At 53.4% G+C, this 19,290-nt stretch overlaps 9 protein-coding genes across 9 annotated transcripts; 5 read left to right on the top strand and 4 right to left on the bottom strand.

The window, feature by feature from the left end:
* Positions 1 to 743: 743 nt before the first annotated feature.
* AB675_8245 (Serine/threonine-protein kinase SRPK) lies at positions 744 to 2,626 on the top strand (the record flags this gene model as incomplete). The annotated part of the gene is made up of 2 exons (XM_018148676.1): positions 744 to 1,135; positions 1,186 to 2,626. The coding sequence occupies 2 exons, from the start codon at positions 744 to 746 to the stop codon at positions 2,624 to 2,626; spliced, it is 1,833 nt and encodes a 610-aa protein (XP_018004636.1).
* Positions 2,627 to 3,226: 600 nt separating this feature from the next.
* On the bottom strand, positions 3,227 to 3,631 carry AB675_8244 (uncharacterized protein; the record flags this gene model as incomplete). The annotated part of the gene is made up of 2 exons (XM_018148675.1): positions 3,227 to 3,270; positions 3,316 to 3,631. 2 exons carry the CDS (start codon positions 3,629 to 3,631, stop codon positions 3,227 to 3,229), a joined length of 360 nt encoding a protein of 119 aa, XP_018004718.1.
* Positions 3,632 to 4,350: 719 nt separating this feature from the next.
* Positions 4,351 to 5,715, top strand: AB675_8243 (Maintenance of mitochondrial morphology protein 1; the record flags this gene model as incomplete). Its single annotated transcript, XM_018148674.1, has 1 exon — positions 4,351 to 5,715. One exon carries the CDS (start codon positions 4,351 to 4,353, stop codon positions 5,713 to 5,715), a length of 1,365 nt encoding a protein of 454 aa, XP_018004191.1.
* A 1,598-nt stretch (positions 5,716 to 7,313) lies between these two features.
* Positions 7,314 to 7,913, bottom strand: AB675_8242 (1,2-dihydroxy-3-keto-5-methylthiopentene dioxygenase; the record flags this gene model as incomplete). The annotated part of the gene is made up of 2 exons (XM_018148673.1): positions 7,314 to 7,406; positions 7,482 to 7,913. 2 exons carry the CDS (start codon positions 7,911 to 7,913, stop codon positions 7,314 to 7,316), a joined length of 525 nt encoding a protein of 174 aa, XP_018004260.1.
* Positions 7,914 to 8,762: 849 nt separating this feature from the next.
* On the top strand, positions 8,763 to 10,046 carry AB675_8241 (putative oxido; the record flags this gene model as incomplete). The annotated part of the gene is made up of 1 exon (XM_018148672.1): positions 8,763 to 10,046. One exon carries the CDS (start codon positions 8,763 to 8,765, stop codon positions 10,044 to 10,046), a length of 1,284 nt encoding a protein of 427 aa, XP_018004333.1.
* Positions 10,047 to 10,796: 750 nt separating this feature from the next.
* On the bottom strand, positions 10,797 to 12,949 carry AB675_8240 (E3 ubiquitin-protein ligase bre1; the record flags this gene model as incomplete). Its single annotated transcript, XM_018148671.1, has 2 exons — positions 10,797 to 12,761; positions 12,818 to 12,949. The coding sequence occupies 2 exons, from the start codon at positions 12,947 to 12,949 to the stop codon at positions 10,797 to 10,799; spliced, it is 2,097 nt and encodes a 698-aa protein (XP_018004421.1).
* Positions 12,950 to 13,416: 467 nt separating this feature from the next.
* AB675_8239 (uncharacterized protein) lies at positions 13,417 to 15,450 on the top strand (the record flags this gene model as incomplete). The annotated part of the gene is made up of 1 exon (XM_018148669.1): positions 13,417 to 15,450. The coding sequence occupies one exon, from the start codon at positions 13,417 to 13,419 to the stop codon at positions 15,448 to 15,450; it is 2,034 nt and encodes a 677-aa protein (XP_018004477.1).
* A 946-nt stretch (positions 15,451 to 16,396) lies between these two features.
* On the bottom strand, positions 16,397 to 17,327 carry AB675_8238 (uncharacterized protein; the record flags this gene model as incomplete). The annotated part of the gene is made up of 3 exons (XM_018148668.1): positions 16,397 to 17,104; positions 17,160 to 17,266; positions 17,288 to 17,327. The coding sequence occupies 3 exons, from the start codon at positions 17,325 to 17,327 to the stop codon at positions 16,397 to 16,399; spliced, it is 855 nt and encodes a 284-aa protein (XP_018004400.1).
* Positions 17,328 to 17,559: 232 nt separating this feature from the next.
* On the top strand, positions 17,560 to 18,354 carry AB675_8237 (uncharacterized protein; the record flags this gene model as incomplete). Its single annotated transcript, XM_018148667.1, has 2 exons — positions 17,560 to 17,919; positions 17,968 to 18,354. 2 exons carry the CDS (start codon positions 17,560 to 17,562, stop codon positions 18,352 to 18,354), a joined length of 747 nt encoding a protein of 248 aa, XP_018004548.1.
* Between the last annotated feature and the right edge of the window lie 936 nt (positions 18,355 to 19,290).

The raw sequence follows: 19,290 nt of genomic DNA, 5'->3' as shown, positions 1-19,290 counted from the left end.
TTGTCAGGAAAGGGGTGTCTGTGCATAAACTGTCCCGCCTGTGCACACAATCTTCTTCACTATAACTGGGCGCTAAGGGGGCACTCTGGAACTGGAGGGCTGTCTACGGCGGCCCATTTCAGCCTGTGCGCAAGCGTCAGGTGAATTTTCCTGAATCTGCTGAGCCTCTCTCTATCATCATTAACCACCACCTTCTCTCACTCGACTGGCACAAACTCTACGAGACTCGGAAGCCGCAAGGCACTACTCCTCGGTTGCCAAAGGAGCATCCACGTGGTGATCGGCAGTCACAAGTCAACGGCGGTCCTAAGGTACTCGTCGTCATCGGTGTCCTTTCGATTTCCACGAGTCAACCCACTTTTCGTTCCTCGAAACACGAATAAAATTCTTTCCATCACCGGTCTGCGCTCTCAAGCTGTCTGATCTCGGACAGCCCACGCCGTTAACCCATTGCTACCTTAACTTGCTACGGACACGACCGGCAAGTCGGCTTCTCCTCTCAAGCGCCATCATTGTACGTTTTCCAACCTTTTGCCTTTAACATTACACCTCTCTTCAACAAATTACTGACACAATATTCTCGGCCGCAACAGGTTCCTGGATGCGATCAATCGTAAACTCTCTCGGCCTGGTTTTTAATAGGCGCATGGCGACTGCTCGAAATCCGTGATTACTCAGTCGGTCCCTCGCCCACGGTTAGCGGCTTGCATCATCGACGGGTTTTAAACCTCGAGATATGCACAATGGGTCGAACACCGACCACACCTACAGCTTCCGCCAGCAATGGCAGCAGTGAGTATGGACTTCGTCGCGTAAGCACATCACGAGACAGTCGTCCAGGCATGGACAGCAACGACAGACCTGGCATCCTTCATCGTTCTCGTTCGCACTTGACCGAGTATCGGAGTGGCATTTCCCACCTCTTTCACAGTAACAATGGTCGGTCTGGGTCTCCTACTTCATATCCAACCCTATCGTCCGCCACAAAGATCGAAGAGGAGACCAACCCGAAATACAATCCAAATCACTTCTACCCTGCCAAGATCAACGAGTTACTCAATGACCGGTACAAAATCCTGACCAAGCTCGGCTACGGTATGACAGCGACTGTCTGGCTTGCCCAAGACCTGAAAGCGTAGGTCAAATTGCCGTTGTTACGGTGAATGATTCTGACTTATTATGCAGTACTACCGTCGATCGCAAGTATGTCACCGTCAAGATCTCTATCAATACACTCACGAACGAGTACTTCACGGGACGTCGCCAAATCTCAGAGAAGATCGCAACTGCGAATCCTAAGCATCCAGGTTACCAACATGTTCGCTTCTCCCTTGACTCATTCAGAATCAAAGGGTCTCGGCACGGAATCGAGCGTCATCCCGAGCATCTTTGCGTGGTGTATAATGTCCTCCGCGAACCCATTGATAAGTGTATGGATGGTTTTGCAAAGCGCCGCTTCAATGGTCGTCGGCTTCGCATACTTCTTCCAGGATTACTGCAAGGCCTCGACTACCTGCATACCGAATGCGGTGTCGTCCATACCGATCTGAAGGGCGACAACATCATGCTGGGCCTTGGCGGACAAAAGGTCTTGGAAGACTTCGTTCAATACCAGGCTGACCACCCACTACCACGCAAAATGCCGGACCACCACGGTCGAGTCATCTACAAATCCTCTAGCCAATTTGGGGACGGAACCGTGAGCGACGAGATCATAAAGAGTGCTAAGATCACAGACATCGGTCTTGCCGAGTGGGGTGCCGAAGAAAACAATAAGTCGATCCAGTCCAATGCCTTCACATGTCCCGAAGTCATCCTCACAGCCGGATGGACTTACCCTGCAGACATCTGGAACCTCGGTGTTATGCTCTGGGATCTGGTTGAAGAAGAGGGTCTCTTTGACTGCATTCCGACTGAACCTGGAAGATATCAATCTGGTACCCACCTCGGCGTCATGATTGGCCTTCTGGGTCCTCCACCCAAAGAGCTCTTGGAGCGTGGTTCTACGGCCGCAACTTACTTCAACGATCAAGGCGAATTTCGGAAGCCAGAACTCATCAAGAAGCACATCTCGTTTGAGAACACTGTGCGCAACCTGAAAGGCGAAGAGAAGGAGCTGTTCATCGACTTTGCGAAGAAGATGATCTGCTGGCTTCCAGAGGAGCGATGGACTGCTAAGCAGTTGCTCGATCATCCTTTCCTGACGAAGACCGAGTTCGCCATGCCTGATCCCGCACACGACGAGAAGGAATCGCGCGACCTAATTGAGCAATTCGCTGTCAGCCGTCCACGTTCGATGACTGTCACCCCACAGCCAGAGTCAAGTCCCTCTCCACCGAATGGTAGTCCGCCAGCTCGAACTCCTAGTAGGACTCCCGAACCTTCCATCAAGAGTCTGTCGATCTCTGGCCGGACCAATACAAGCAGTACCATTGGCAGTATCAATGGCCTCGGCGGACAACCCCTGACGCGTACTACTAGCAATTTGTCTACGTCAAGCGGTAACTACGACAGTGGAGGGCTGATTGCAGGAATCTTGAATCGACCTGCAAAACAGAAGAGTGGTACAACCACTCCGTGCATCGAGGAGGAGACACCAGATTGCGATTCACACCAGCTTCGCTGAGTGCTGCTGACAGCTCAGGTGACTGTTCAGAACGTTCTAGTTGAACGCTCGACACCTTTCGATTCTCACTCTATTGTTACTACCCATGAGGGCGGCATTCTTACGGAAACGAAAGCATCATTATCGGCGCATGTACATACGGGCGATTGCAATGGAGTTCTAAGACCGAAAAACGGCGAAGGCGCCCATCAGAGGAGCTGTCTCATCAAGGACTTCATGAATGCATGGTGTTAGGCGGAACCAGACGTCATATTCTTAGGCTGCGAGTGGCAGTCAGACTTTTCAGACCACTCGACAATCCTCGAGGGCTGGCCTCTGGCCTCTAGGTGTATTCATAGATGCTGAGGCTGCTCAAACAGAGGTACTCCATGAAACCCAGCTTTCCCATGTGAAATCACGCGTCCATTGCCTGCAGGCTTTTGCGTACAATTCGAGGAAATACCTCGACAGCGCCCTCCCTGGCGCGAAAACTCACGGTGCATCGCTCCCAACAGCTGATGCCCGAGCGAAGCTCTTCTGAAGGCCATCGAAAACCGATCCAAGTTGGTAATTTGCGGCATGTATGCACACAGCGCCCTCCCTGGCTCGAGAAATAAAGCTCTACCATTGCTGCTCATGAGCAAGCTGCCAAACCACCCAACTTCCTATAATTGTTGGCAAACCATGTTTCCAGAACGCGTGACTCCAACCTTGGCCCCATGTTCCATCGATATAGAAGTCGCCTAGGCCGCTTAAGCCATGACATCCCATAGTGATCGTCGCGGCTTTCCACTGATCGCAGGCCATCATGATCCATATTGAGATTCCAATTGTGAGCTCTCGCATCCCGAATGTGTACCACAAGGGATATGGCCGGCTCTTTTCCGTGATCTCGAAGCCCATTATCTCGGCTGCGTCATCTGGGCTGGTGAAACAGGTGAAGGCGATACCGATGAGTATGGCGGGGAAGGAGTATGCTAGAAGGTACAGTGTAGGTGGGAGGCTCAGGCTCTGGAGGAAGTCCATCATGAGGTCTGTCGATATACGTTGAAGAGGATGTCGGATTAGACAAGGTCAAGGTATGCTAACTCTTGAATGGAAGCGCTCGATTACTTTGTTCGCGCGGCTCGTGTCCAGCTCAGGCTTGAGAAGGTCGCCGCATACTGGCAGCGTACTCGCTTAGTGGGGCAGCACGCCTGAACGCCATCAATACCTAAGGCGCTCCTCGCTGAGATACTTGTCATAGTACATTTGATGCCGTCTTTCATCACGGCAGACAGTAGCACTCACCGTGGTCTCAAGCATGCGTACTGAAGCCCTTTGATGGTGTGACATGCACTACCTGCATAGTCTGTGGAGCGCAGGTACGATCGTGTCTGACGATAGAAGCACTCCGCTTGCCTGCAGTGCTTGGGCTTGCACAAGCGACCTTCTGGAAGGATGATGGAAGCCCCGATCACCCACCCCGCGATGACGCTGGCGTCCACGGGTGGGATCTGCAGCGAATGCTTGAGTTGGACAGGGCCCGCTGCACCGAAATTTCGATGCCGACATGCGTCCTTGCAGCTCAGAGTGCGGTTTTGAGTGAAAGAAGTTCGGGACACAGCACAGCGTTTCATATTCACCTGATGCTTGTGTCGCCGGCAGTCGAGCTGCCAATGGCTGACTTACGGTGATGGTTGGTGATATGGCCATGTTGATTACTCGCCATCGCTGCCGGCGCTCGTGTTAGCACTCGTCGCGACATGGCGTCTACACTCACTTTCACTCAGGGCTTCTTCCTTGGACAGCTCACTATTGTCCTACTGATCGGTGCCTTCATCAAGTTTTTCATATTTGCCCCGCAGACACCTTCACCACACTCATCCAACGCACCGGCCACAGTCCATACCTCCAAGCATGCAAGCCATCAGCGGACACCTTCGTTACACAGTGACGCCAGCTCCAAGTCACCACAGCTATCGTTGAATCAAAAGACTGCTTCACACATACTACGTCCAGCTGCAGCCACAGCAACAAGTCCGCACTCGATCCTGCGCAAGACATACTACTCCCCACGTCCATCCGATGCTCACAGCACCCATCAGCCTGAGTCGCTGGACTGGTTCAATGTGCTCATTGCCCAAACAATCGCACAGTATCGTGTCACAGCTTCGTCACTGTTCAATCCGAATGGCACTCCCACCGTGCTGTCTTCGCTCGAAGCCTCCCTGAATGACCCTACGAAGCGTCCTTCCTACATATCATCAATCAAGATCACAGAGATATCCATGGGCGAGGAGTATCCCATCTTCAGCAATGTACGAATCATATCCTCGCCTCCCTCGGCGTCAGATCCACAAGGTGGCCGTCTGCAGGCACTTGTTGACGTCGATGTCTCGGATGACAATCTGACGCTTGCCATTGAGACGTCTTTGCTGCTAAACTATCCCAAAGCATTGAGTGCGATGCTCCCAGTCGCACTCTCAGTGTCTGTCGTCCGCTTCTCCGGAACTCTGTCCATTAGCTTCGTCCCAGCCACAGAAGAAGCATTATTGAAGGATCCAGAACATCCAACACAGCCTACAGGCAAGCCCAAGACCAACCTGGCATTCTCATTCCTACCAGACTATCGGCTCGACCTATCCGTCCGATCGCTGATCGGCTCCCGGTCTCGACTACAGGACATCCCAAAGATAGCCCAGCTAGTGGAGTCTCGAGCACAGGCATGGTTCGAAGAACGCGTTGTCGAGCCCCGAGTACAAGTCGTACCACTACCGGGCATCTGGCCACGCATTGGGAAAGTGAGGGTTCGCGAGGGGCACGAGGACGATGCAAACACATCAAACTCAGGCGATAGGCCAGCGAGCTCGTCTGGTCAGGGCAGCACAGGGATGAAAGAGCGTCGGAGGAGCAGGCTGGACAGCTTCCCCACGCAGGACGAGGCCGAGACCATGATCTACGAGGGTCTGAGAAGAAGAGGTGGTGCGGCTACCGGACAGCTTCAAGGCTCAATCATGCACACCAGCCCTTCGTTGCGGCCGGTGAAGGTGAGGTCGAATAGTCAGGTCATCTCTGGAGATGAAGATGGGCCTGGGCCGCAGATTATGCCTGGTGGTCTGCCGGGCTGAGTATTGGCTCTATGCTCAGAATATAGCAGACTAAGGATGGTGACACCAATCGAGGCGTCTAAGGAGACCAGAATTGCGCTCTGCGTACGGGAGAGCATTAGGAGCCACTTGATCGCTACAAAAGATGCCAACTCTGCTGGAGTGCTGCGTGCAGAACCTATCGCCAAGAATTCGGCCGTTGAAATGAAGGGGTTGCGAGTCTGCTGCCACAGTGCTATGGTCGACATGTTCGGAAGCGCTCCAAGGCGTGAACCGGGATGAGAAGTAAGAGACTGGCTTTCTCACGATGCTTCAAGGCTGCCAGAGCTGACGACAGGTCAGGTCAGCTCGAAGTGAGTACTCCAGAGACCATCGCTCTCTCTCTACATCTCTCCAACCTCACGCGAGAGAAGTTCCGTTAGTGCCTCTACCTGCCTCAGCTGGCCCTTCCGTACAATCACAACTCGACAGCTTTGGTTCCTAAAGGGGGAAATCGCTATCAAAGCCCCAACACCCTGAGAACGAAGTGGAATCATCACGCGAAGTTCAGCTAACGATCTGGCCCAGGCCGGAGCCAGGTTGCTTAATGCGTTTGTTTTCAAAGACTATGCTGCTGAAGCTCTCTGGGGCTGACTGAATCGACTTGCAGATTTCTCGACATACACGAATACAGCGTACGAACGGTTATCTCTCAACTTCAACCCAGCTACTCAGCATCCAGTCACAGGATACACAACTATCAATATCACCTAGCCATGGGCAACACCGCCTGCAGGTGGCTTCTGATCCCATTATTTAAACCGTGTGCGTGCGACACCTGTGACAAGGACGGGAAACCGAGGCTCGACTACCCGGAGCTCCACGATCGAGCATCACCACCTACTCCCATCGGCCAAATCCCAGCTCTCGAGACTACACCAGTGGAATTTGCTATGGAGCAAGTCACTCGGGCACCGTGGGAGTTCCCAGCACCCGGCTATCAGCCACGGGACGAACAGGAGTCAGGGAGCTCGGGCCCTCAGGTCATTGACGTACATACTGGGGGCGATGCCGAGCAGGAGACCGGGAAGCCTGATCAGGAATTCGAATGATATCGACAACATCAACACTTAGCCGTCTGGAACAGAGCCTCGCTCGGAGTCAGTGGTTGCTATTGATGCCGGCGAAGCACGCCGGCACGCCCAGACCACATTGCGTTCTGGCTGGCACGAAAGAAAAGGCGAGCTGTCCAACATAAGGGGCAGGAAGCGAACCTTCACGAGAGATATCTCGGTGGCTACGGACAGATGCCTCTTTGGGTGCCCATAAATGGAATCCCAAGTGTTGGACAGGGAGACAACAGTCAGCAAATGAAGTCACAACTTTTCATCATTATTGGTCGTACAATCTTCAATCCTAACCTTGCACAAATCTGTCCAAAGTTCGGCATCATGGTCTCGGCCAACTGATGTGAAATCGCTGACAGATCCGGCCGGGGGCCACCCGAACATAGTCGAATAAATAAGGACCGATTTCGTTTTCGTAGTCAACGTGCTCGCTCCGATTCACTCATTTATACCCAAGCCCAGACGGTCAGGTTTCGAAGTCCTGGGCACGGCTAGATTGTACCACGAAAATGTCTACTTCCCACCGTTCCTCTCCTCGAGGTACGCCTTGCGATGAGGATTGATGTCCGTCGCATCACCACGGTTCAAGGGTGTCCATTTCGGCTCCTAGCCAGCAAAAGTCAGCGTTCCGCATTCCCGGAAGAGCGCGGCCTTCAGTCCACCGCAATGAATGTAACTCACATCCTTAAAAAGCCTCATCGCCTTGATATAATTCCCCTCATCGGTCGTAAAACGATGATAGATCCCCGCCGGCAGGATAATCAAATCATCCTTCTCCAGCCGGATCCTCACCCAGTCGTCCCCTTCTGACCTAACATCAAAATACCCCGCCCCGTCGCGGATATACCGGATCTCTTCGTCCTCGTGCAGGTGCTCGTCAAAGAACATTTTGACTTTGGACTCGTAGATGTCGCCCATGGCCTGCGGGGAGACGGTGATTTCGTCGCGCGAGGTGTAATTGCGCTCGGAGGCGAGGGTGTCGACTGTAGAGGTGGTGGGGTGGGCGGAGTAGAGGACGCCGAGGGAGCGAAGGTAGGAGGGGTCGACGGGCTTGTGGGAGTCGTGGGGGAGGCGTTGGTCGCCTTCTTCGTTGTCGTACCAGTAGGCTTTCATGGTGGTGGGTGGGCGAGTGGTGGGATGGGACGGAGTCAAACTTGTTCCTTTGAGGCCAGGGAGTATAGCGCGGGCTCTCGTATCCGAAGGGACTTTGCTAGTATGGTTGAAAGGGTCAGGAAACGGACAGGAAGGTATTATATATTAGTATATGTAAGGCCATATATGTAGATGCGATGGCGCAACCTGAGAGAACTTTTTTGGCTGACAGTCTAGCAAATCACCGCCCGCAATGGCGTCACACTGTGCCTTTGCCCCGGTTTTTGATGAACCGTTTACTCGGGGTGTAAGTTCTAGGCCCACCACGTCGATCGACAGTGCTTACCTTCGAATATTGTTTGACTGGGCAATCGGGTTCTTTAGCCGTCAGGTCAGCTCAACGACCAAGGTAGGCTGTTGCAAATGTGACCAGAGCCGCCGCACAGTGGAGGCTTGAACGATCCTACTACGCATAGACCTGATTGTTCGAGAAGCATTCCACAAGGAGTACCTCTTTCAGCATGAGACAAGCTTTTCTTATAGGGCAGAACTCCAACCAAGCGGTTCATCAGTGAGAGCCGTAAGCAGACGTGCGGGCGTACATCCTCATGAACCGGGCTCGAAGGAGCAGCAACTTGAACTCCACCAGAACGAATGTTGTGCCCGTGCAACGCCCAGCTAGCGAGGTATGCCCACCAACCAACTAAGGATCTGCCGACATGAGCTTCAATTCCCGATTTCAACACCCGCGATCACAACAGCAGCAGTGTTTCATCAAGCACTCCACAGGCTGGCATCACACCACCAAACAGCGCTTGTTGCCTCATACTGCATAAGATAAGGCAACACGTGCCATTGGGGCCGATCGCCATGCCAGACTCGGCAACAACTTCGACCAGTGACCAGAACCAATTCCCAAAACTTTCTCTCCCTGCCACCACAGACCCTCCCAGCGACACCAACCCTCCTATCCAGAAGACATGGCTCATCTTCGGCGCCACAGGCCACATCGGCCAGTCCATCGTTCGCTCCGCCCTGACCCACGGCGACCTAGTCTGCGCCGTCGGCCAAACCTACAAAACCACTCTGGCCTCTATGCTCAACCTCCTCCCTGACCCCACTTCCACAGACCAGCGCTCCCGCTTCTTACCATTGCTGTGCGACGTCCGGCTACGCAACACCGTCGCCACCGCCATCTCCACATGTCTGGACCACTTCGCGACCATCGACATCATCGCCAACTGCTCCGGCTATGGCGTGATTGGCGCCTTTGAGGATCAAGACGAGCATGAGATCCGGAACCAGTTCGAGACGAACTTCATGGGGACGCTGAACATCATCCAGCTGTCCCTGCCGTATTTTCGCGAGCGGGGCGAGGGGCGGTATATCATCTTCTCGTCGACGAGTGGCGCACAGGGCGTGCCGGGACTAGCGCCGTACTGTGCGACCAAGTACGCTGTGGAGGGACTAATCGAAAGCATGCTCTATGAAGTCGATGGCTTCGGCGTGCGCGTTACACTGGTCGAGCCCGGACACGTGCGACGAGACGACGTTGCCGCTGGAGGCAGTCCACCACCCACTACAACCACTATGACAGGAAAGGGACAGAAACAGCAGCAGCAGCAAACGAAACGACCTTCACCGCTCAAACACCAACTAAGCACAACATCCAACCCTTCCTCCACAGCGACGCCCCCACCACCGTCCCTCCCACCATACACGCACTTCCTAATCCTAAAACCCTCGCCACCCTACGCCACCCCCGACTCCCCCTCCAAACACGCCCAGCGCCTAGTCCAATGGTACGGCGGCACGAACCAACCCACCAGCGTGCTGAAAGCGAGCGAACTGGTCTGGCAACTGGGCCATTGCAGCTACCCGCCACTGAGGCTGCTGTTGGGCAGCTATGCAGTGGAGAGTATCCGGGAGCGGCTGAAGAGCGTGATCGAGGAGATTGAGGATTGGAAGTGGTTGCATTATCCTGCTGTGGCGGGGTGGGGTGATGGGGAGGGGGATGAGGAGGACGATCATGAAGAGGATGGAGATGGTGAGGAGGGCGGCGATGCGGTGGAAGAGGAGGGGGGTATTGAGAAGGAAGGCAAGGGGAATGCTGGTGGTGGAGGGGAAGATGTGGTTATGATGGACGAGGGCTGAATAAGGTGCAGGAAAGGACGGGAGAGGAAGCTCGGGCATTGCTATATGTTGCGAGCCGGAGGGGCTCTTGGGCGCGGGAGAACATAGAGCAGAGCGAAGGCAAGAGCTTTGGCTATACTCCGTTTATTGCCCAGACGTGAGTACAGATCGTTTTGTCACTCCGCGTGACTTCGCCAGGATATGGAGATTTCGATGGTCTAAATCAGAAGCAACCGCAACACATACGGATTGAAGGCAGCGACTGCTTCGCTGAAATCCCTATCGGGTCTCACTGAAGGCCAAGTGCACTGTGTCGTGTGTCGACCGGTTCATCTTCGGTGGTAGCTCTTGCAGTTGTGCAGCACTTTTGCGGACACGAAGCACTTCCGCAAATGGACAAAAGTGGCAGGCATGGTTTGAGAATTACTAAATATGTTCTCATTGTCAGCATCTGAGCTGCAGACTATCGAGGCTTTGGTGACGATTCCTGCATTTCTCATGGCTTTCTCTTGCCGATCCGGTCTCGCCCGCCATTCTGATGCCCGCATCATGACAAGCATCGTGCGAGTCGCCTATCCTGAGCGAGTCTGGCACGGATCGATGTTTGCAGGATAATATGCGTCGGATTTCCAAGACGATTTGTGCTGCTGATGATTGCGAAGTACTTTTCTGAAGATCTGGCGCATTCTGCCCACAGCACAATCTCCCGTCGAGCGCACGGTTTGCCCCGCGCCGTCCGCTGGACCAGAATTGCACGCTAGGGCTGTTCGCTCACAGCGTCACACGCATGTAATCGTTGCTGCCAAAGCTCTTGCTGCACAAAGGGCACTTGCGACTTCTGCTTGCCACACGCTCCTCCACGCAGCTGGAGCACATGACATGGCCGCAGGTCTTGAGCACTGTGTCCTTCATGTTCTTCTTGCAATGGCAGAAGACGATTGAGTGGAGGTCGTCTACCACATCGGACTGTCCAGATCGGCTCTTCCACTTCTCCAGATCCTTGCGCGTTGAATCCAGAACTGACTGTAGTTGTTTGACCTCGACCTCTGCTGTGCGAGTTGCAGCTGACTTGCCGGATATTTCGGCATCTTTTGCCGTTAGTTGCTGGGTCAAATCGGTAATCTGCTTCTTGAGGCGGCTCAGCTCAAGTGCATTGCTATCTTTCTCGTTCTGCAGCGCGCGGCAGTCGGATGTCTTGCTTGAGTGGGCCTCCTTCATGTCGGAGAGCTGCTTCTCCAGATTTGCGATTAGTGCTTTGGACGCCGTCTCTGCCTCTTTCAACTGTAGTGCAATATCCGAGGATTTTGATGTTTGCAGTTTGAGGGTTCGAATCTCTTGTTCTCGGGCGTCCTTGCTTCTCATTGCCGCGAAATACTTCTGATCCGCCTTGGCCTTCTCTGCGACCAATCGTTGGACCTTGTCTTCCTGCTCTCCGGCCTTCAAAGTGTTCTGCTTGGCGTGCTTGGATGCTTTCTGATATGCTGCCGACATTGAAGTCAACTCACTGCTCAACATCTTGTAGTTCTGGTTCAAGCTTTGATACTTTGTGCGAATCTCGTCCGGGCCGAGTCCTTCGAGCTGAGCATCATCAACGTCCATTGCCGAGGTTCCTTGAAGTCGTTGTGTTTCGGATTCGAGCGATTTGATGCGCTCTTCCTGAGCTTCGCAAAGTTCCCTAACCTTGAAGACAGCTTCTAATTTCTCCTCATTCTTCGACTTTTCCATGCTCAACTTGGCTTGTAAGTCATCGCGCTCGGCTCTGATACGTACCAGATCCTTCTCCACCTGGCCAAGCTGAGTATCTTTTTCGGCAACTGTGGCTCGAGTCTCGTCGTCCAGTTTGTTTTGATAGCTGGTTCGCTCCTGCAATAGCATCCTGTTTTCATCTTTCAGTTGGGTGCATCGGGCGTCCAAATCGTTGAGCTTCTTGATGACATCTTCGTGTTGCGCTTTGAATTGCTTGAAGAGGTCCGTTTTTGAGTAGTCCTCGTCGGACAGAGTTGCTGACTTGGCGTTTGCTGCAGTGACTTCGGATTGCAACTTGGTGGTCTCTTCTTGCAATTTCTCGACCTGTTCCTTCAAGACTTCAGAAGCTGCAAGAACTTTGTTGTGCTCGGTCTCGAGGCGTGTATAGTCCTCGCCAGTCTCACCAACGCCATTTTTCAGCTCCTCTTTCTTCACACCGTCATCGGAGCCCTTCATGCCGCCCTTTAGCTGCTTCTCTAGCTTAGCGACGGTGACGCTCTTGGCGCGCTCGACCTTTTTCTCGGCAACAACATATCGCTCTGTGGCAGTTTCTAGCCGCAATTCTATATTGGCAACTTCTGCGCGCAAAGTCTCCAGCTCGAGGAGATGGCTCTTTTCCTCAGCTTGAAGTTCTGATATGCGTTTCTGTAGCTCAACGACGTCAGGCGTGAAGTTCTTTGACCGAGATAGAAGTTTGCCGAGTATTGTGCGAACTTCTTTGGTGCGTTTTGTTATGTGTTGTTCCAGATGTGGCTGATCCTCGAACAGTAACGAGGTCGGAAGAGTCGACAGTTCCATATCTTCGTCATCATCGCCGGGGCTCATGGTCTTGACTTCATCAAGCAGCTGCTTGAACCAAGCGTCAATGGCTCTGATATGGTCATCATGGTGGCGGGTCTTTTTCCGTATCTCATCCAATTCTGATTTGAGGGTATTCTTTTCTCTTTTGTATTCATTCATCTGCCGTAAGATGGCATCCTTCGTGAAGCGCTGTATTGCAGGTCAGTATATCTGGTATCGCAGGCAGGTCGCGTGCTTGGACATACCTCGAGATCATCCTTCCAGGGCATATCAGTATCTGGATGTGGCTTGCCGACACCGTTGGGTGCCAGCGCTTGTTTCTTGGTAGCAGGGCCATCGCCTTGATCATAAGGCATGGATCGCTTGCGATCCTCCATCTTGATGAGGGCTGGCTGGGCAAGGGAAAGGGGTGCTTGGTCTACGGCCGTCATCAGATCGAAGTTTTAGGGGTATTGGGAGGAAGAAAGGAGTGGCTGATGGACGCTTGATGAGCGCCACGGTCGATAAAGGAACTGCGATGGTGCTATTGTACAAGTCGATGAAATGAAGACGCTGAAAGCAGAGGTTATGAATCAAGGCGAGCGAAGAGAAGAACTTGAAGATTGAGACGAATTGGACTCTGCCGCAAATACGCTACGCCCAAATTAGACTAGTAGCTTTCGACATCGAGTCGCCCCACCTAAAATCGTTGGCTGATGTGCAGTGCATGGTAGCAGTTAGTCACTGTCACCAATACACGCAGATATATCGCATCTGAGGGATTGCTGCGTTTCGGACTATCCGGAGTGAGTAATCGAAGATGGGAAAAAGACTTCCGTGCAACAGAGCACCTTGACACGCAATCATGTCGTCCTTCAGTTCCGTCGTCCGCAAACCTGGTCAGAAGATTGCGCCCAGAGCTGCACCCAGAAGAAACATCCAGCGCAGAGCGCAAAAAGACAATGCCGTCGCGGGAGTCCTCACGCCGGAGAGTCAGACGCAGCCTGCAGCAACACCTGCTTCAACCAGTGATCAGAGGGTAGACGACACGCAGCCCACCCACGATGCATCCACCTCGATACTAACCCCGCCACCAACCGCGAACGGTGATTATGAAGAGGTGGTTGCGAGGTCTCCGTCGCCCGAACCAGTGCCCGAGATCCCGGAGGAAGCAATCACGCGACCCGTGCAGAGAAGCGCAGATGCTGTGCCTACTGTTGCGACATTGCAGGTGGGCTCAAACTCAACGCGAAGAAGTCGCAGGTCCTCAGCTGCTACAATTGTACAAGAACCGGTGGACCACCGGCGAGCACAGGAACCGCTAGTCAAACCATCAGACACTGCTGAGCCACCGCCAAAACGACGGAAAACGGCTGCCACCACATCAAAGCAGCCCGAGCCTCCGCTTGAGCCTCCGGTTGATCGGCCAAGTCAGAATGGCGCACGAACAGAACAGCCCGTTTCCACGCCTAGCATTCATGTCAGTCTGAATACCGACGACTTGGTGCAGCAATTCCAGTCCGTGACCTCTGCCACCCGTGGAATCTCTGAACTCCTGGCGCAATCAACAACGCCTCGTCCGACCGGCTTAGACTCAGTGGCCTCCAATCGCGCCACTCCTTCTGCGAACACAACAAATAACACTGATCAATCTGCTCCTGGAGCTGTCCAAAACGTGGCTGCCCAAATAGTCGCCTCCGCTATCCGAGGCAAGAAGAAGCGCAAGCCTCGCCTCGATACAAACCCAGAAGATGCTGAAACCCATCGCATCGACCCAACCACGACCTCTATGTTTGATTTGATCAATGACAGCGGGCTTGGTAAACGTTCCGAGACTGGTAAGCGCCTCGATGCCGAATGGTCCGACATCAAGTCTCGCTGGGACGCCAAACTCGAAGCCAACCGCACCAAAGCAAAGTTGAAGGCCGCCGAACGCAAAGCCGCGCGTGCTGGTGGCGCTGGAGCAGCTACAGCAGAAGGCGAGGAGCTCATTACTGCGGCTGCGGCAGTGCCCGAGTTCGTTATGGCAAACGGCATAATTCAAGTGGTCGAGTCGACCCGCCAAATCGACTTCAACGACAATATTGCAGAGCGCATAGCCCAAGTCGACGAGTCAGAAATTCAGACTGATGAGCGCATCTACAACTACGTCAATCAGAATCGTATTGGGAAGAAAGCGGGCTTACAAACACGCACGAAGTGGAATGATGAGCTAGATCAGAAGTTCTGGCAAGGGCTACGGACGTTTGGGACTGACTTTGAGATGGTGGCGCGCTTTCTGGGTGGCGACTGGACCAGGAGGCAGGTCAAAGCGAAGTACGTCAGGGAGGAAAGACTTGACTTTGGGAAAGTGAAAGCAGCACTATCGGGCCGCGAACAGTTGGACTTGGCTGGATATGCTACGTTGACCGGCGAAGACACATCAACCTTTGTCGACCCGAAAGCATTGGAAGAAGAGCTGTCAGCGATGGAGGCGAAGATGAATGCAGACTATGCCAAAGCCAAGAACGCAGGCGATCACCCTGAGGACGAAGATGGAGTAGAAGAAGATCAAGAGCAGAACGAAGCCGATCAGCCTATTGAGTCCATTGAGACGGATCATCCTCCAGAGACAGTCGAGCAACATCGACTATCGCCGGAGCAGGAACGGCTACGCGAAACACCCTCCGCCGCTACAAATCGGAATGTCGCCATGGCTGCCGCAGTCGTCCGAGACGTCGTCGCACCCGCCAAGAAAAAGCGCCAACAGGCCCAGCCTCAACGCAAGCAGCGCGAGCAGACTGGCGCAAGCAGGACTGGCGGTGCTTCCGCTGCTCCTGGAGGTAGGAAGAGCACGAAGGGTCGGAAGCCGCTGGAGGGTGTGGAGGAGCGGATTGGTGCTGCTGGTGAGGTTGACTGATCGGTGTGCCATGATGCATGATACATCTTTGACTGTATGTATTCATATGAAAGAGGCTCATGGCGGCTATTCTAGACGTACTAGTACGAAGGACAGATACCTTTGGAGACTTTTGCAGCGTAGGATGATCAGCCACGGTGTACACAGGCCATTAATTTTGTCTGGCGTATGAGCGAGACCGGATGACTCCATGCTAGCAACGTCCAGTCGTTTTGTGAAGCCGGATGACAGGGCCGGTCAGGTCGCTACCTGAGACCGGATGACAAATCAGGGCCGTTACTTGAGACCGGATGACCTGTTACGTCGACTCATGAGTAGGAACGCCAAAGGCATTTGCGACGAAACCGCTCTTGCCAAAGCTTCTTAGACACCTGCCTCCTGAGTCGACATGACAGAGCGCCCGATTACGGTTGCCGCCGTTCGCGATTGGACTACTCTGAGCATTTAGTTCTACTTGCCCTTCCACAGATGGAGAAACGACATATATATCCTCGGTCCTTTGCACTTACGCACCCAGCAGCGTCAGGTCATATAACAAGGCGTGAATAATTTTGACCCTGCATTAAAAGGGCCTCCAACGGCCGAGCACAACAGAGTCGACATTGCTTTGCGTCAACTTCCCATTCTAACTAAAGTCCAGTCTTACTGAGTCTAGAAATGCCAGAGTCCGCCCTGCAGAGGCTCCAGCGCGAGCACGTTCGTTTGAACGAGGTCCTCAGCAAGGATGATGAATTGAGGGCCTTGACAGCAGCATTTACGTTCAGTCTAAGAGCCTCTGACAGCGGTGACACTGTCGTATTTGAGGCACGCCACGGCATTTTGATGGAGCTGAATTCGACGCACGTGGACCAAATGATTTCTTCGTTGAAAGGTGCCCGAGATCGATGGTGCAGGACGTTGTCATACTGTAGCGTGGCAGGCACATGACCTGCTATGTCGCGTTCATTTACGAGATCTCCTCCTGGCCTTCGACTTCTGCGGGGTCTTCGTTATGTCCAGCCTGCTCTGCTTCAACAGCGGCGTTCTGACTCGCTTCGAAATCTTCCGCGAAAAGATCCTCGTCCTCAATCTCTTCTGCTGCCCAGAGGATTTTCTTCTCCTTCATGACACCATCAACATGTTCCTGCAATAACTTCATAGATCTTCCCTTGCTTGAATTGCCGAAAGCCACCTTGCTATGCACGCCACCCTTAGCTTTCAACATCTCCTTGTACTCCTTGCTCAACCCGGGCACCTTGCTATCGAACAATTTCTTGAGTGTGGCAATGCGCTTGATCGTGGCGACGGAGGTAGCATCCTTCTCTGGACAGGAGTACGGAGCCTCGACACCCACTGCTGCTGCAGCGGTGACAATCATTGATTCGAAGTGTAGTAGTGTGGATAGAGTTGTCGTTCTCTCGAGAGTGTCTTCGACTTCATCGTCGTCGAGCTGTGTAATATCAATCTCAGCCATGTTCTTGTCAGCCCTCACACGCTTCACAACTGGAGTCTCCTCCTCTTCTTCTGTGAATGGTGTGGCAAAACGCTTAGTTCTGACTGTGGTCTTGGATGGCGATTCAGTGGGAGTCTCCTGGCGAACGGGGCCTGGTGTGTTTGGACCGGTATTCGGATTGAGCATACCTCCAAGCTCCTTGTTGCTCAATGATTGCCAGATCTATAGACAGGATCGTGAGTGTTATTTGTAGCATGCGGAGTACATGAAGACTTACCCAGCTTCGCATTGATTCGTAGTCATCAGCTGACAGGGCATGTTGTTTGATGAAGTCCTGCGCCTCAGTGGTCTCGCTTCGAGGCCAGTCGAACTTCGGGCTCTTCGCTTTCAGGTCAGCGCACTTACTGAAGAGCTTGAAGGGCAGGGTAACACGCTTTGACGCCATAATGCCGGGCAGTCGCGTAAGGACGTCGATCGTGTGTCGTATGTAGAAGGGGGGGATAATTTGAAAATGCGTGCGCGGACGATTCACATGTATTGAATAACAAGCCTTGGCATTTGTCACTGCCTTTGGTCTTGGCGCAAACGCAAACGTCTTGGGTACTCTTTCTCAAGTAAGCCTCCTCTTCAAGGACCAAACCACTCACCTTCGCTCGACTTCGCGCTCGTACACCATCATGTCGGGGACTGACGACAACTTCGTTGGGACTGTCAACAATCCACATCCGCGCTTGCGACAAAACGATGAGTACTGGGAGTTCATATTTCCTCCGAGCCCTGCCGCTGGTCGCGGAATGCCTGATGCAGTCCTGAAGGTTGAGAAAGCCAAAGTTCCCAAAGTGACGCTAAACACCAAAGTCAAGGCCATGATCCTCCATCACCTTGCGAATGCGAACAAGTGGCATCGTCAGACTGGACCAGATCGAGCCACCATAGCAGAGGTCAACCGTCGCTTCTGGAGATACATGCCACCCGTCCGTCCTGAAGACTACAGTGACATGGATAACTGCTTCCGCAGTAAAGTCATGGAGAAAGTGGTAAGTCGTCCCTCTCTCTGCTCATCATCTGCTGATACCTTTCCCCAGTTCGACGCTATCAACAACGAGATCACAGCAGTCTCGAAGGCAATGCGAGAAGCAGGGCTCTGGACAATGAGCGGCGAACTCTCGACCTACCCAAACTCACTACGTACGGCTATGGGCTTTCAAGACCCTGCCTTCGCGCCACTCTACACAGCTCCGATGCTGCTGCACCAGGTCAATCAGTCTGACTTTGATGGAACTGTTCGTTTGGATGCGAAGATCTGTGGTGTTGCAAATGGCGAGCTTGCACGAGTTTGCCGGGCTAGTCTCCGCGAGAACCCACCTGCGACCAAGGAGAAACTGTTGGAGTGTATGGAGGCGATTCAGGTGGTCTTCATGGATGCACTCGAGGGAAAGACGAAGGCCTTCGCGATGTCGGATCTCCCGTAGATCATCATAGGTCGAAACGCGTTGAATGAATGAGAACCTTGGGTTGCGTCAACTTAAGCTTTTCCGGCCCGAGCCAGTATCGTGCCCCTTTCCGCCGTAGACACTGGTCCGCGTCACTTCCACTTATTTTGCAGTAGCTAAATGCCATGTATTTGCTGTCTGAACCCGTATCCGGTAGGTAGGTGCCCTCCCGCTCTCGACGTCGACGTCGCTTGTACCCACTCTGTAGCATGCGAGAGCGATGTATTTGCTGCCTTGCCCCATATCCGGCGCTGCGGGTAGCCGCCTTCCCACTGCTAATGCCGACGTCAACGACACTTCCAGTCACTCTACGGCAGGCAAGCACAATATATTTGCTGTCTGCGCCAGATCTGGTAGGTTGGTGCCCTCCCGCTCTCGACGTCAACATCGCTTCCACTCGCTCTGCCGTAGGCAAGAGTGACATACCTGCTGTCTGGGCCAGATCTGGCAGGCACGCACCTTCCTTCCGTCAATGTTGATATCACCTGTACTGCTCTACGGCAGGCACGAGCTTCTTACGTGACCTGCAGCTTCAAGCACTGCCCTGCAAGCCTCACCTCTCACCTTGTCCTTTACCTACCTCGCTGCGTCTCACCACCTAGACACACCCTCAATGGCTCCATCCCGATCCAGACAAAGCCAACCACACAATCAGCTCATCCTCGGCTGGCTCCTCCTTGAACCAAAGCCATCGAGTTATCCTCACATAGCGGCCGCCCTCTCAATCCACCTCCCTCAAGTTGCTCTCAAGCAGTAGCCATGGCAAGATGTAGGTACCACATCAGACACACTTCCAGCACACTAACATTCATAGCTACACACCACCTCCATAACACCGCGTGGTATAGCCAGGGCTAGCGATGAATTCGTTGCTTCTGCTGCACCACCACCAACACGATTCCACACGATTCAGGA

This window comes from Cyphellophora attinorum (genome assembly GCF_001299255.1).
Source record: "Cyphellophora attinorum strain CBS 131958 chromosome Unknown Contig3, whole genome shotgun sequence".
Classification (NCBI taxonomy): domain Eukaryota; kingdom Fungi; phylum Ascomycota; class Eurotiomycetes; order Chaetothyriales; family Cyphellophoraceae; genus Cyphellophora; species Cyphellophora attinorum.
The sequence above is the reverse complement of the archived record's forward strand: the minus strand, read 5'-3'. Positions and strand labels throughout refer to the sequence as shown.